The 12,901-nt window shown below is 44.8% G+C and overlaps 1 protein-coding gene across 1 annotated transcript; it reads left to right on the forward strand.

Annotated features, from left to right (window-relative positions):
* The first annotated feature begins 3,688 nt into the window (after nucleotides 1-3,688).
* On the forward strand, nucleotides 3,689-11,897 carry LOC144155071 (uncharacterized). Its single transcript, XM_077686308.1, has 4 exons — nucleotides 3,689-3,939; nucleotides 4,133-4,257; nucleotides 4,634-4,700; nucleotides 11,485-11,897. Exons 2-4 carry the CDS (start codon nucleotides 4,135-4,137, stop codon nucleotides 11,571-11,573), a joined length of 279 nt encoding a protein of 92 aa, XP_077542434.1. The 5' UTR covers nucleotides 3,689-3,939; nucleotides 4,133-4,134; the 3' UTR covers nucleotides 11,574-11,897.
* The last annotated feature ends 1,004 nt before the right edge of the window (nucleotides 11,898-12,901 follow it).

A 12,901-nucleotide genomic window follows, 5' to 3' on the forward strand; every position in this document is an offset into this window, starting at 1 on the left:
TTCCGCGATGCAAACGTACCGGTATGGCACCGACTGACATAGAAATCGATATCGGGGAGTAAATACGTGTTTTCAATGCCACCGTGCTTGTTATGTTCACCGATTAGTCATGTTTACGGAAGCGCGGACGTCGAATTCGGAGCGCGCACAGCATATGTGGGTCACGGTGATCCGTGCTCGCGATGGACTTTCGACGAGGCAATTGTTACGCTGTTGACATTGCAATGCAATATAATCTTTCTTAACTAGACTTATGACAGTTACTGACGAAACGAAATTATACCTGGGCGGAAAAATAACACGACCGCACAACCAGTCAAATTAGTATTCGAAGGTTGAGCAAAAGGGTTGACGTTCGGGCGAGTTAATATTGGTTGATCATGATCGTGATCATGATTGACCTAACTCTGCGCAGCGCATGTGGCCTGTCGCTCGGAGCCAACCTTTGTGAAACCGCTGCTTGCACCGCGAATGCTTTACGCGACCAGCATTAACTGTTTTGTAATTGTAATACTTTAGATTCCGTGGCAACGCAAAAGGATTAGAAGCTTTTCCTTTGACCGCGTTGTGAACAGGTTGAGCTATTTTCCAAATGCAGCGTTCACGCGTATCTCGAGCTGCGTTTCCACATTTGGCTGCCTGCTTATCCTGCTATCGACCAGCAGTGTGCGATGGAGAAAGTTATCCTTTCATATCGTTTGGCAGTGTAATGCGTTGGCCTCAAAAAAAAAAAAAGTAAACAAAACGCCGTGATTTTAAAGGTTAGATTAGATGAATCTGATGAAAAGGGTATTGTTTAATGCCAATCGGCTGTAATGACCAAACAATATATGGTATTTTAAATTGACTACAAGGAACCAGAAGTTATTGTAATGTTGTATTGTATCGGCGCTCGTGAAAGATCCCCAGGTGGTCAAAATGGACCTTTTTCCAGTAGCGATCTGCGCATGCGCGGGCTGCTGGTCCGCCATTCTTGGCAGTAGCCTCCGGCAAAATAAACAAAAGGGCGCCCCCCCAGCTTTCTGTTTGGGGAGAGGCTATGCTGTCCAGAGCTGCGCGTTTTTATTTTTTCTCTTTCAACAGCTCGAAGTGAGTTCGTAAGTGCACACAAAAAGGACTTTCTAGGGAAAGGGGCAAATACATTTGAGGCTGACACTGGAAGCACATACAAGCCAGTGGGGGAGTAACAAAAATGAAAAAAAGTAAAGAAAAAGGGGCGCTTCAACCACTGCGAATTAGTCACGGGAACCACGCCTGCTACGGTGACATTCCCGTGAAAGGCACGGGTGACCGGTTGGTGCGGCCCAGGTGAAAAAAACAATTGGGGGACCATTTGGACCTGCCGAAAACACAAATGGTTCAAATGGAACCATTTGAAAATGCAAATGGTTCCATTTGGCCCAGTTGTGTTTTCGACAGGTCCAATTGGGCCTCCAATTGTTTTTTTCGCCTGGGGGAAGGGGCTACAGTACCAGGATATTTTTTGTGGACGAGTTCTACGAAAGCTCGACGTTTTGTGGGCGTGCATTGCTGCCAATTTTAGTTCGGCGTGGCGGCCGCTAGGAGGATCGGTACTGGAAAAAGGTCCATTAACCCGGAGCCCTCCACTACGGCGCGCCTCATCACCCAGAAGCGTCGGGGCGTTAAACACCATAATGAATCAATTAATCAATCAATCAATCAATCAATGCTGTATGGTAAACGATAAAGTTGCTTCTAACATTTCAGGGGGTTCCGTTCCCTGTCGCAGCTTTGCGTGTGATAAATGGATTTTGCTCCGTCTGCTTGCCGTCCAAGTGCACCCAACAAACCCTGGAGTTGGTCGTTGGTACAAAGTCGTTGCGATTTATCAGCGGCATCCACCAATATCTCAACTCGGTGTGTGTTGGGAAGCGATGCAGCAAAAACACGCCGCAACCGCACTGCATTTTCTCCAGGCAGTGTCGTGCACATGCGTGCTGTCAGCGACTGTTTCTCGCTTTCTCTGGTTGTTCAATAACCCACCACCGCGCAGTGCTGACCAAGTGACGTTTGCGCCTTGAACGGCATCGCAGCATTGGCTAAAACAGTTGAAAGTTCCGCAAAAACTAAGCACGCGGTGCGAAATACCCCCTGTATACGCAGCGGAGCATACCGCGCCGAGCGATGTTAACAGCCCAGCGCGCACAGGCAACACTGGTCGGCCGCCGAGAGAACTGGTTTGAGAGTATTTTCCTCCTTTCCCGGCTGCTTATGGAAAATGGTGTATAATATATTAAATACATTTTGAGTACCCCCCCCCCCCTCCATTGCCGCGGAGAAATAGATGTTTGTTTTATATGTGTGTTGGCTGAAATTGGCAAGCAGGTTGTCTTGGTTTTCCTTTTGAGCAAATGTACGAGATTCTGCGTCCGCAGAACTTTTTGCAAGGGGGGGCATCCATTAGCGGAAGGGGGGGGGGGGAGGGGGGTACGGTTGGATAGCACCAAAAAGGCGCTATTTGTGGTTACAATAAGGACAAACAGCGAATTAGAACAAGACTTGGAGGATATACATGGATTTTATTTACAAATAAATAAAGTTAATAAAGCAAATGCGAAAAGTTACTGCCACAAGAAGAGTGGCCGGCCAGTCTCGCTGCGTGAGGGTGCTTGACTCACGCCAACTGATCACCAGCACACAGCACAATACATTCACATACCTAGAACTGCACTCCATCAATCTTCCTTGAATAGCAGCTGCAGACGCCTCGGGTTTTTCTGGGCAAATTGCGAGATGACATGTGCGATGAAGTCTGTTGAAATTGCTCACACAATAAAGATACTACTCGCCTAACTGGCTTTCAATGCAGTACAGGCGTAGAAGCGTTTTGAGGGGCTGACTTATAGGTTTTGTTTCGGGGCTTGGGTGGTGCCGACATTTCGCAATTTCGAAGGAAAGGGTGTACAAGGTGATGGGACGGCACGGGAGGATGTTACACTCTCCATACTAGGTGTAGCGGTTAAGATTTCTTTTTGCTAGATATAGCTGCAACTTTGTCCGAAAACTGAAGTTCTTGCGGTAAGACTGCATAAATCGAAAGTTAAAACAAACAAAAACAAAAACAAACAAAACAAAAAAAAACCCCGTCAAACCTTTCAGAATTGTTCGCTATCTTCAATAGCCAGCACAGACAGCCTGTTTCACTGCCGTCACATGACCGGCAATGTTAATCAGTGTCTAAAGTGCAATGTTGACCGCAGTCCTATAGGGCGTTCCATACGGTTACGCAGGACCTGAGTGTGCTAATCATTTGAGTAGCGTGGATTGTTGCGCTAGTTGGTTCACGTACATAATTAAAAAAAACTTTGCGCTGAAGGACGGGACAAAGGAGAGAACGTCGGTGTCGTTCTCTCCTCTCTTCTGTCCTTCAGGGCCAAGTTATTTTAATTATGGGCCAACCAAGCTGTGCAGCTTTTTTGTAGTGCATAAAAATATCCGAATTTCCAAGGGGGGGGGGGGGGGGCAGTTTCCCCCCCTTGCCCCCCCTTCCGGACGCCCATGCCAGGTGGTCAAAATTAATCCGGAGTCCTCCACTACGGCGCGCCTCATCGCCTGCGTTGCGTCGGCGCGTTAAACCCTACAATCAATCAATCAAATCAATCCTTTTGAGCAAAGCTGATTTGAACGAAACTCATTTACCGCCAGTAACTAGCTGACATGAAGCGCCACTGGCCTCGCTGGCGGACTGGCTTGTCAACGGCGGACGCCTGATCGGTTGGAGTGGCTGCGAGTTTGTCTTCGCTGTGATACCTCCGTGTTCTGTGATCGCTGTGTGTATGCAACCAATGTAACCGTAATCACTACTCCACTTTTCCACCTCCGGTCTGGTTGGGCGCAAGGAACGTTGTATAAACAAGGGCTGCATTCGCCATAATTGTAATAATCTGAGCAACTGCTGGTGCCGCGGTCAAATATAAGGTACGCATTTTCTTGTTACCGAGTGAACTTAGTGTCAAATCAACGCTTACGGTGGGAAGAGAAACTCTCTTCTGGTTGCAGTGACCTTATTCTGTTGCACAGTTTTTGCGCTGCATAGACTGAATGCATTGAGTTTGGTGTTTTTCCGATCTAGGCGAATTTAAACGTGTAAACTCCGTTTCTCCGAACGCAGCGATGGCAGAGCAGTCCGGTTACAGCTCTGGCAAAAATCAAGATACCAAGCCTGATCTGAACAAATCTGCATCGTTGGGTGATGTCGTGCCGGATCCGAAAAATATCCAAGACTTGACGCAATACGTAAGTTAGAATTTTTTGTTACACACTTCCGTTTACTCTACTATTCCGTTATTGCTTGTAGTGGCTTTTAGTTGTGCATATCAGCTGCACGAATACGTACTTTGCTTTAAGAATATGTACCAATTGAGGTAGCAGCTCTCCTGAATATTAAGTGTTACTTAGGTAGCAAAGTTTTTCTTCTGTCTGCTTGTTTACTGAAATAAAGGTGTGGCTTAGTATACTGAGTCATTCTATGTGGAAAAAAAAAAAAAGTTTTATTACCTATTCTACTGGAAAAATAAAAGTAAGCTGAATATTTTCTTAAGTTGATGCACGCTTCCTGTGCATGTACTGCCAAATCTACTGCAATTTGCGTTTTTGCATGCTTGTTTTTCAGGTGCAAGCCCTACTTCAGCAGATGCAGGACAAATTTCAAGTGATGTCAGATCAGATACTAACACGAAATATCCTTTTACGTCATTATAGCGTTGTTGCATGGACCTGCTTGGTGCATTTTGTGCTTGCTGTATTTGTGGCTATCAAAAGACAACTCCCAGTGTTCTGTGTGATGACTGATTTCAACTGATCTCTACCTGTACCATAGCATTAGCAAGCTGAAACTTCCTTATCTCACGTATAATTTAACTGTTCAGGTAATTTGTATCGTTACACAACACACACATTTCGTTTTTTTTTCAACACCGATCACATTCCCCATTAATGTAACAAGTGAGCCATTTGCCAGCAACTTGGAAAGCTCGTGAATGTCTGCCGGGTGACGAAGGGGAGCGAAGGGGAGCGCGTGCTTCCCACTCAATGAAAACACACTGCAAGCATCAGTTGGCGTGACGACCATCAGTTTGTTCATCGTTTCAGAATGCTGCAGCATGTGCTAGAAAGGCTACTGAGCAATGCAAACAAAAGTAGGCATTTAGCGCGTTTATTTTCCATGGCTGCATGCATGCTAGCATTAATGTTACTTTAGGTCACTGCCCCAGGCTTCATTCTAAATTCACGGTAGTGTAGGGCCTTCAAGTGAAACATAAGGCTGATACAATTTACTGGAAGAGTAGTGCAGTTTGTAAAAAATTGAAAATAACAAAAAGCCTAGGACGTATTTATGTTGATGGAAGTTGTATGTTGACATGCAGTTTATGAGAGTTTTGCTGTGGCTAATAAAAAAAAAACTGCAGAGGGTCATTCTACAAAGTAGAAGCTAATTTCATGTGAGCATACATTTTTTTTTCATTTCTGCTGTCATATGGTCTCTTTTATTTACCTGTGCAGAGCAGTGTTGAGCAGTTCCTGGGCACCTCAACATTGCTCTTGCGATAGCAATCCTATGGGCGAATGAATAACAGAGCTGCTTTGGAGCAGTTCTGAGCAGTCCGAAGTGACGAATAAAAGAGGCGTATAGTTTGTGTAGCTATTATCTTATTGTCTATCTAGTGGTTAGTCTAATTATTTCTTAATTTTTAGCCCACTTCAACACAGCACAATTGCATGCATTATTGAATGGCTACTCAATTTTACATCACATTCACTAGGATCTGCTACTGCTGCTGTAATGCATTGGAGAGCACGTTCGGCCTGGGCTTGGCATCTAGCGGCGACTTTGGGGTGGGTTGACTCACTTTAACAGGGCATCTGTGGGGGCTAGTTGGTGCCGCATAGCTGGAGTGGAAAGTGCTTATACTTAGGACAGCAGCAACAAGGAATAGAAAGACAACACCGAATGAAGTGCAACACCGGATGCGCTTCATCCGATGTTGTTTCTAGCCCTTGTTGCTACTGTCCTAAGTATAAGCGCTTTCCACTCCAGCTTGACTCATTTTTCATGGCGCTTCCGTTGCATCTCTGTCCTTCTAAATCACCATTCCGCTGCAAGATCATGAGAAGCATTCCCATTTCTTGTCTTTTTGGAGACCACGAAGCAGAAGCGTAGCTCTGTACTTGCTGAGCTTCAAATTTCAGGCCACCTTCAAGCTCTGTTCTCGCTGCTCCAAGGACTCCGTGTTGACTAGGGCAGGGTACAAGAAGCTCTCGCCGGTCAAGCTACATGCTCTTTGGGGTCTCCTGGGCACATCTAACCCGATGTATTGGGAGCATGTTCAGCCAATAGAGAGGTCTCGGAACTGTAGTTCATACCACAAGCTATGTGCAGCACTGTGGAGACTACATCAAAAGTACGCCCCCTGAGGGTGCCTAACGCACCATGAAGGGGGCCCTGACAGGAAGGACATTTCCTTCTCCCCTCTCAGCAGGTAGAACCGCAAGGCCCCGCGCCTTTTGTCGCTTCCTTCGTGGTGAGTTAGGCGCCCTGAGAGGGCGGGTAGTTGACAACAATGTAGCCTCCACAGTGCTGCACGTAGCTTGTGGTATGAACTATAGCTGAGTTCCTTCTTTGACTTATGCTGCAGCGCCATCTTATAGACCTTAGCTTGGGAAGTCACTGTCTGAGTGCCTTGAGGTGGAGTGCAGTCCATCTGTGTAAGCAGTAAGGATACTTCTAAAGGAGCAGTTAAGTAATTGAATGTGCTACGACTCTAGCAATGGTTTCTTTCTTCATTCGGTTTTGAGAATGGTTGTCCCACAAAAGTCAATTTTTTTCAAATGTCTTACAGTGTTGGGCAGTGGCGCTGCACTTGTTGTTTAGTTTCCAGACATCATCGTTGTATCTCCTGATTTGTTCAGGTATATTGAATATGAATGAATATTGAATGAATGAGTATTGAATATGAGTGGGGACACTCAATACACAGAATTCTGTATACGGCTCTAGGCATCTTGTACTTGCCATGGTCTTTTGGGCAGGGAAGGAGATGCCCTAACATACATGATGGCTTGTACAACCCTTCGTTTTAAAGTACTATCTGGGCCACAATCGTTCTGGTTCTTAGCTCGTATGGAACCGATGAGCGTTTTGGAGAGGGTCGCTCGATGTTTTCTGGAAATTTTGTGTTCTTTTCAGTCATGGGCATGTTACCAATAAAAAGTAACAGTGTTACAGTTACAGTTACCGAAGCCAAAAGTAAAAGTAACAGTTTCCAAAAGTAACTTGTTACAGTTACAATTACTGTGAAAAAGTAACGTCTTTGCTTTTTAGTTACTGTATAAAACTAAGTAATACATCACAAACCAAATCATGGTTTATTTGATTGATATGTACAAAGGCATGCGAGTAGATAAAATTACACTTGGTAAAACCCTGGACAACGAGAAACCAAACGAGGGCACTTTCAAGCCCAACTCCAGCAATCATTCTGTATACCTCATTTGTTGCATCACCCCTCCGCAGTGGCTCAGTGGCTGGGCGTTGTGCTTCTGAGCATGAGGACATGGGTTTGATTCCCGGCCGTGGCGGCCGCTTTTCTGATGGAGGCGAAAAGCAAAAATGCCCATGTGTTCGAGATTTCGACGCGCGTTAAAGATCGCCAGGTGGTCAAAACTAATCTGTCGAAGCACCATTTTGGCTGACAGTGCCAGTGCAAGCCCATTATGGATCTTGTTTCTCGTGTGAAGGCAGTTTCCACTCCCCTTCAAACCAATAACCCACTATTCACATAAGCCACCGCTTGAAAAGAGGCAGTTTTCCATCTAAGCAATTTCTATCCATTTCTTTTCTGTTGCAATCGCATCGAAGAGGCTTGAAAGCACGGGTTAAAAGCCACGCCCTGGTGCATAACATTCATAGTTAGGAGGTGACAGGCTTAAATACCAGCGGCAGATTAAAAAAAAAAATCAGTTGTAGTGTAAGAACAAAAAGTCTTTGTGGTAACAGCATAAATCATCTTAATCGCCAGCCTATCCAGGTCGCTGCAGTATGAAGGCCTCTCCCATAGATCTTGAACCGCTCCTGTTCTATGCTACCTGGGTCCGTTCTTTGCCCGCACATCTTCTTAATTCACCCCTGCGTCGAGTTAAGGGTTTTCCCCATACTTCTCGTCCCATCGCTTGATGGCCTCTCTGTCACCCTGGTGTTCCACTGGTTGCAGTTTTGTCGCATTACATGTCCAGCTCATGTTCGTTACTTTTTCATCATTTGAACTGGGATAGCTTCCACCCGAGTTTGTTCCCTGATGCAAGGTGCTCGTCTTGTGTCCCTGAGCGTTACAATTATTGTCCTTCATTCTGTGGCCTGTAGCTGGGTTTTCTTTCCTAATGTTTAATAAGGTGCCAATTTTCTGCCCTGTGTAATCACTGGCAGCACACATTGCTTGTATACCATTCTTATCAGTGATAGAAGTAGGCTACCATTCATTATTTGAGTGTGTGGAGAGCACGCCCTAGCCGATACCTCTTCTGTGCCAGATTTACTTCTCGTGGTTGGGATGCTTGTTACCTATCGAGTCAATTGTTTTGTCACTGGGGATAAATTGTTAGTAGTCATTAGCTGCAGGGTATAAGGCATTAACACAATGCTCAGCCACTGCATTAAGGCTCTGATCGCCTGCACATATTCTGTTATAGTTATGGGTGGTGTATGTGTGTGAATAAGCTTCCATTTTACCCGACACCTGCCATAGTGTCTTTCGATTTTACATAACAGTTTAAATTATAAACTTAAAGGGGTAAATTTGCACTAGAAAAAGCTGATAGGTTTCTCACTCCGCTTTTTTTTTTAAGGGGGGGGGGGCATCAAGAGAATTGTGAGTCACAGTAGTTGGTAAAGTGCATCTCTGAAAACAAAGCAGTGCAAAAGCACACAAAGCAACAAAAAGGGTATACTGGACAGGCACTGTATTTTCGGGACTGTGCCTGTCTCGTCTACCTTTCTACATTTTGTTCTTGCCGACACTACCACTGCCCTTTCTTCAAAGATGAACTGATTAGTGCCCTCAAAAACGGGTCCTAAGTTTTCTTTCAAAATGAGGACTATATCCGTGTGCTGTTTCCTGTGCTATGTCTATTGTAATATTTAAATTCATTAAACAACAGGCGTATGTCCGCTGTACTTGACGTGAAAAACAAGCTGACTTAAAGAGACACTGAAGTAATTTGTAAACATTGTGGGATTACTTGCGCTAAGCGTAGCCTGGAGTCTCTAGTTAGGACATGTTTCGACCACTCTCTCTGCATTTACGAGACTTTATTTAGTAGAAAAATCAGTGCGAAAGTGCTGTCCTCCTCTCTGCATCATCCTTGCCGATTTCATATGACGTTTCGTATGATACCCAATCGAGATGGCCTGGCTCGCTGACCCTCCGACAGAATCAGTTGGCCCACCGTTTAGCCTGTCGGCTGCCGGCGTGTCGTCGCAATTCGTATGGTCAGTTGAAACTAAGCCATGACACAATTTGTGCCTGGGAGAAGGTGCCTTTAGTTTGTTAGTTTGTAGTTTGTATCAAGCTCTAAGCCCAAGTAGTTCCACACAAGCGCACATGCGATGCTTTTCTGACTGGTAGTAGAAAAATCTGGTAGTAGAAAAATCTAAGGCCAATTAAAGGCGAGAGAAGATTCAGAAAAGTTAATGTACGTACTAAGGAATTAAAATAAACCGAAACTTTTATTGTACAGCATAAAACCGAGGTGTGGGAAGCACTTTTTCGCGCTGGGTGAACTAGCACAGCGGTCAGTAGCACAACCACACATTTTCGATCACTTGTCTGCCTAAGGAATGCAATCACTAGATAAGATATTTGTGAAAATTTGGGGGAGGCTTACACGCACGAGCGTTATTCAAGAAATAGTCTAAGCTGCTTGGAATGCTAAGACTAAATAAAAATGTAAACAGGCTATACGATATATACTTCATCGAACCTAACAGTGCTGACTTATGTTTGAGTGTCTGGAGCATTAGGTGCATTGTTTTGCAATTTGCAAGTTCGTATCCCCGATTGCGCATGTTTTTTTTGGGGAGTTGATTTGTTTGTTTTTGGGTAATGTTTTCTATGCTGAATTTACCATTTTTGTGCTGTAACATTCATTGCTCCACAAGCGAGTTCGCAGAATGCGTGCAGGCTGGCACTGACACGCTGGAAAGTTCGTTGGTGTGGTGTTGCCATAAGCACCGACTGCTTGCGGGCACAGTCCGGAATCAGCTGACCTTTGGCCTGGTGCAAACACGCTTCTTACGATACAGGCACGAGCCAGGCAGGCTACAAAGATGGGGGGAAAAGCGCGTTGCATTTGAGCGTCTGTGGTGACACGGAGGGCATTCATCCACAGCGTATGCCTCGGCTAGTGATTGTTACGATTACAAGCTATGCTGGTAGGCTTATCTGACGCATTTTACAGCCGACAACATGGCAGAAGCGTGGTATGCCAATTACTGAGATATCGAGAATGCCCATCCATTGATAATATCGGATGCCAAGCAAGTTGTTTTACAGAACCGAAACTCATTTGAATTCTAATCTTGGACATCGTCCAATCACATCGCATCTCGTATGCGAGTCGCTGCTGTTTGTTGTTGCGGCCACCACAGAAGGCGCATGGTATTATTTTTTCTTTCAGGATTTATAAATTAAATACTGCTTTATTGACTGGATAAATGATGACAAGTGTGTTCATTTGAGCCAGTCTATGCAATGCAAACAAAAACGGAAATTTGGCAAATTCACTTCAGTGTCCCTTTAATATACCACACACCTGGGGCTTTCCATGCACCTGGTTAGTGATGGCACATCAAGCTATGTGAAAGGCAAGGCAATGGAAGGGCTATCCAGAGCAAAATAGACGTTATAGTTCTGTTTTTATTCGGCTGTTGCAGGCAGCGGATAAGAGCTGAAATTTGTATCTGGTTAACCGGAGTTCATGTTCAGTCATATGTGTCAAATTTTTTAAAACCACTCAGCACACACGATCAGAGCAACATACGCTTCCACTATGGGTGCTAATCTCTTTCTCTGTGTCTTCATCGAGAGGAGAGCATTTATATTCTTGCGATTGACGAGAGGGCAAAAAAAAAAGCCTGAGCAATTACAAAGCTGATCATTCATGAAATAGAAAGGAACCAAATGGCATGGATTGTGCATTATGAGCAGTGCGTGATTGTACTGTTTCATCATGAACTAGTAGTATCTTTCGGTAAAATTTAAAAACTCCAGGTTAGGCTTGGTTCCAGTTTGACATCTTGCTTTAAAGCACTCGTGTCTTGTGCCTGACCAAACCACTGCTTTTGTGCCATAGTCATAGCTAGGCCTGCCTGCAACTGGGATCAATTGCTTCATATCTGCATGCTTACGCGGTTCGATACATGAAACCATTATGTGCCTGCTGTCATGTACTTTCTTTAACGTGCATCACTCGACGATATGGGGCATCGCATCGACGACTTGGAAAGGAACATCACGGATCTCATGGCACAAGCAGGGGTGGAAGAAGCAGACAAGTGACATGTCGGGGACAGAGTGCTGCTGCATTGGATGTATCGATTGAATACTTCATGTGTAATAAGTGTAACCATCATACTGCTTCCCTTCTCAACAACCAAGAACACAGCTGAAGAAATGAAGTCACTTAGTGTCTGTGTTACCCCCGTAGTCATGAATGAGGCAGGCCTCGTGTATTGAAAACCAATTTGGAATCGGTTGTCTAATAAAGGGTGCACTGACTTGAAAAGTGGATTTGGAACTAACCTCATGGTTGGTATAAAAGTTCTGAAGAGTGCATTTGTGCGATACAATCACAATAAATTATGCTACTTCATGGTTTCCAGAGTTGATTGTGCACGAGATTTGTTGCGTAACCAGAGAATTGGTCTCCACACGAATGCCTTAGTGACAAATACTTTCACTGTTTGGCTACAGTATAAACATTTTAATAGCGAAGTTGATTGATTTCGGCGTTTCACAAAACTCGGTACAACAGTATAAAGAAAAATCAGCGGCACCGGTAGGATTCAAGCCTGTCTGGTAGATGAACATCATCTTACCCACTCAACTACGACTGCGAGTTAGTACCAGGTAGTTAACCGGCTTACTCACTTGGCTGCGACTGTGGGGAGGGGAATCACGCCACCTGCTCGACACAGAACACGTGATAGGGTACATGTTGCACCTGCGGGTGACTAGTTTAAGCGTGCGCGTTCCGTTCATTCATTCTGCTTCTTTGGTTTTATTCTGATTTGCCGTTGTAGCAACAAAGATGGAGTAAAGGTCGTTGCGGCAGCGAAGAAGCGAATTGGCTGCAATTGTGGACTTACACCATCATGATGATTGTGAAGGTTGCGTACAGCTTCGCTACCTTCAAGTCTTCGTGTTAGTGTGAGCTGCCTTCGTTTTCAGTAATTCACTCTGACGAAATGCAGGGCTGATTTGTTTGCACGAAACGCCTGCACCTCGAGCAAGGACACCACAAAATAACTGCTGCCATCTCAATCTAGCGTGCCAAAGCATAGCTGTGTGCTAACACCAGTACAATGTACCAGCAGCTGCAAAGTTGATGGTAACTAAGAGCATTTCTTGCAAGTTTTTTTTGTAACACGGGTATTTATTTTTTACCTCAAGCAGAAGCTGTCGGCAACTGAATGGGCTTAGGACACTTTGGTTTAGTATCAACAGCCTATTGCCAAGTGCGATTCAACTCTTGTGCTCTCACCAGGATGACTTGGCTCACCACATCAATACTTTTCTTTTTGTTGTTGTATGTCTACATATATATTTGTACATGCAAACCGACTGGGGCTTCGATGAATGCCAAGGTAAAATATGAGAATTGCCAA

Source organism: Haemaphysalis longicornis, unplaced genomic scaffold, assembly GCF_048455015.1.
Source record: "Haemaphysalis longicornis isolate Haplotype H1 unplaced genomic scaffold, Haemaphysalis longicornis Haplotype H1 scaffold_1, whole genome shotgun sequence".
NCBI classification, from domain to species: domain Eukaryota; kingdom Metazoa; phylum Arthropoda; class Arachnida; order Ixodida; family Ixodidae; genus Haemaphysalis; species Haemaphysalis longicornis.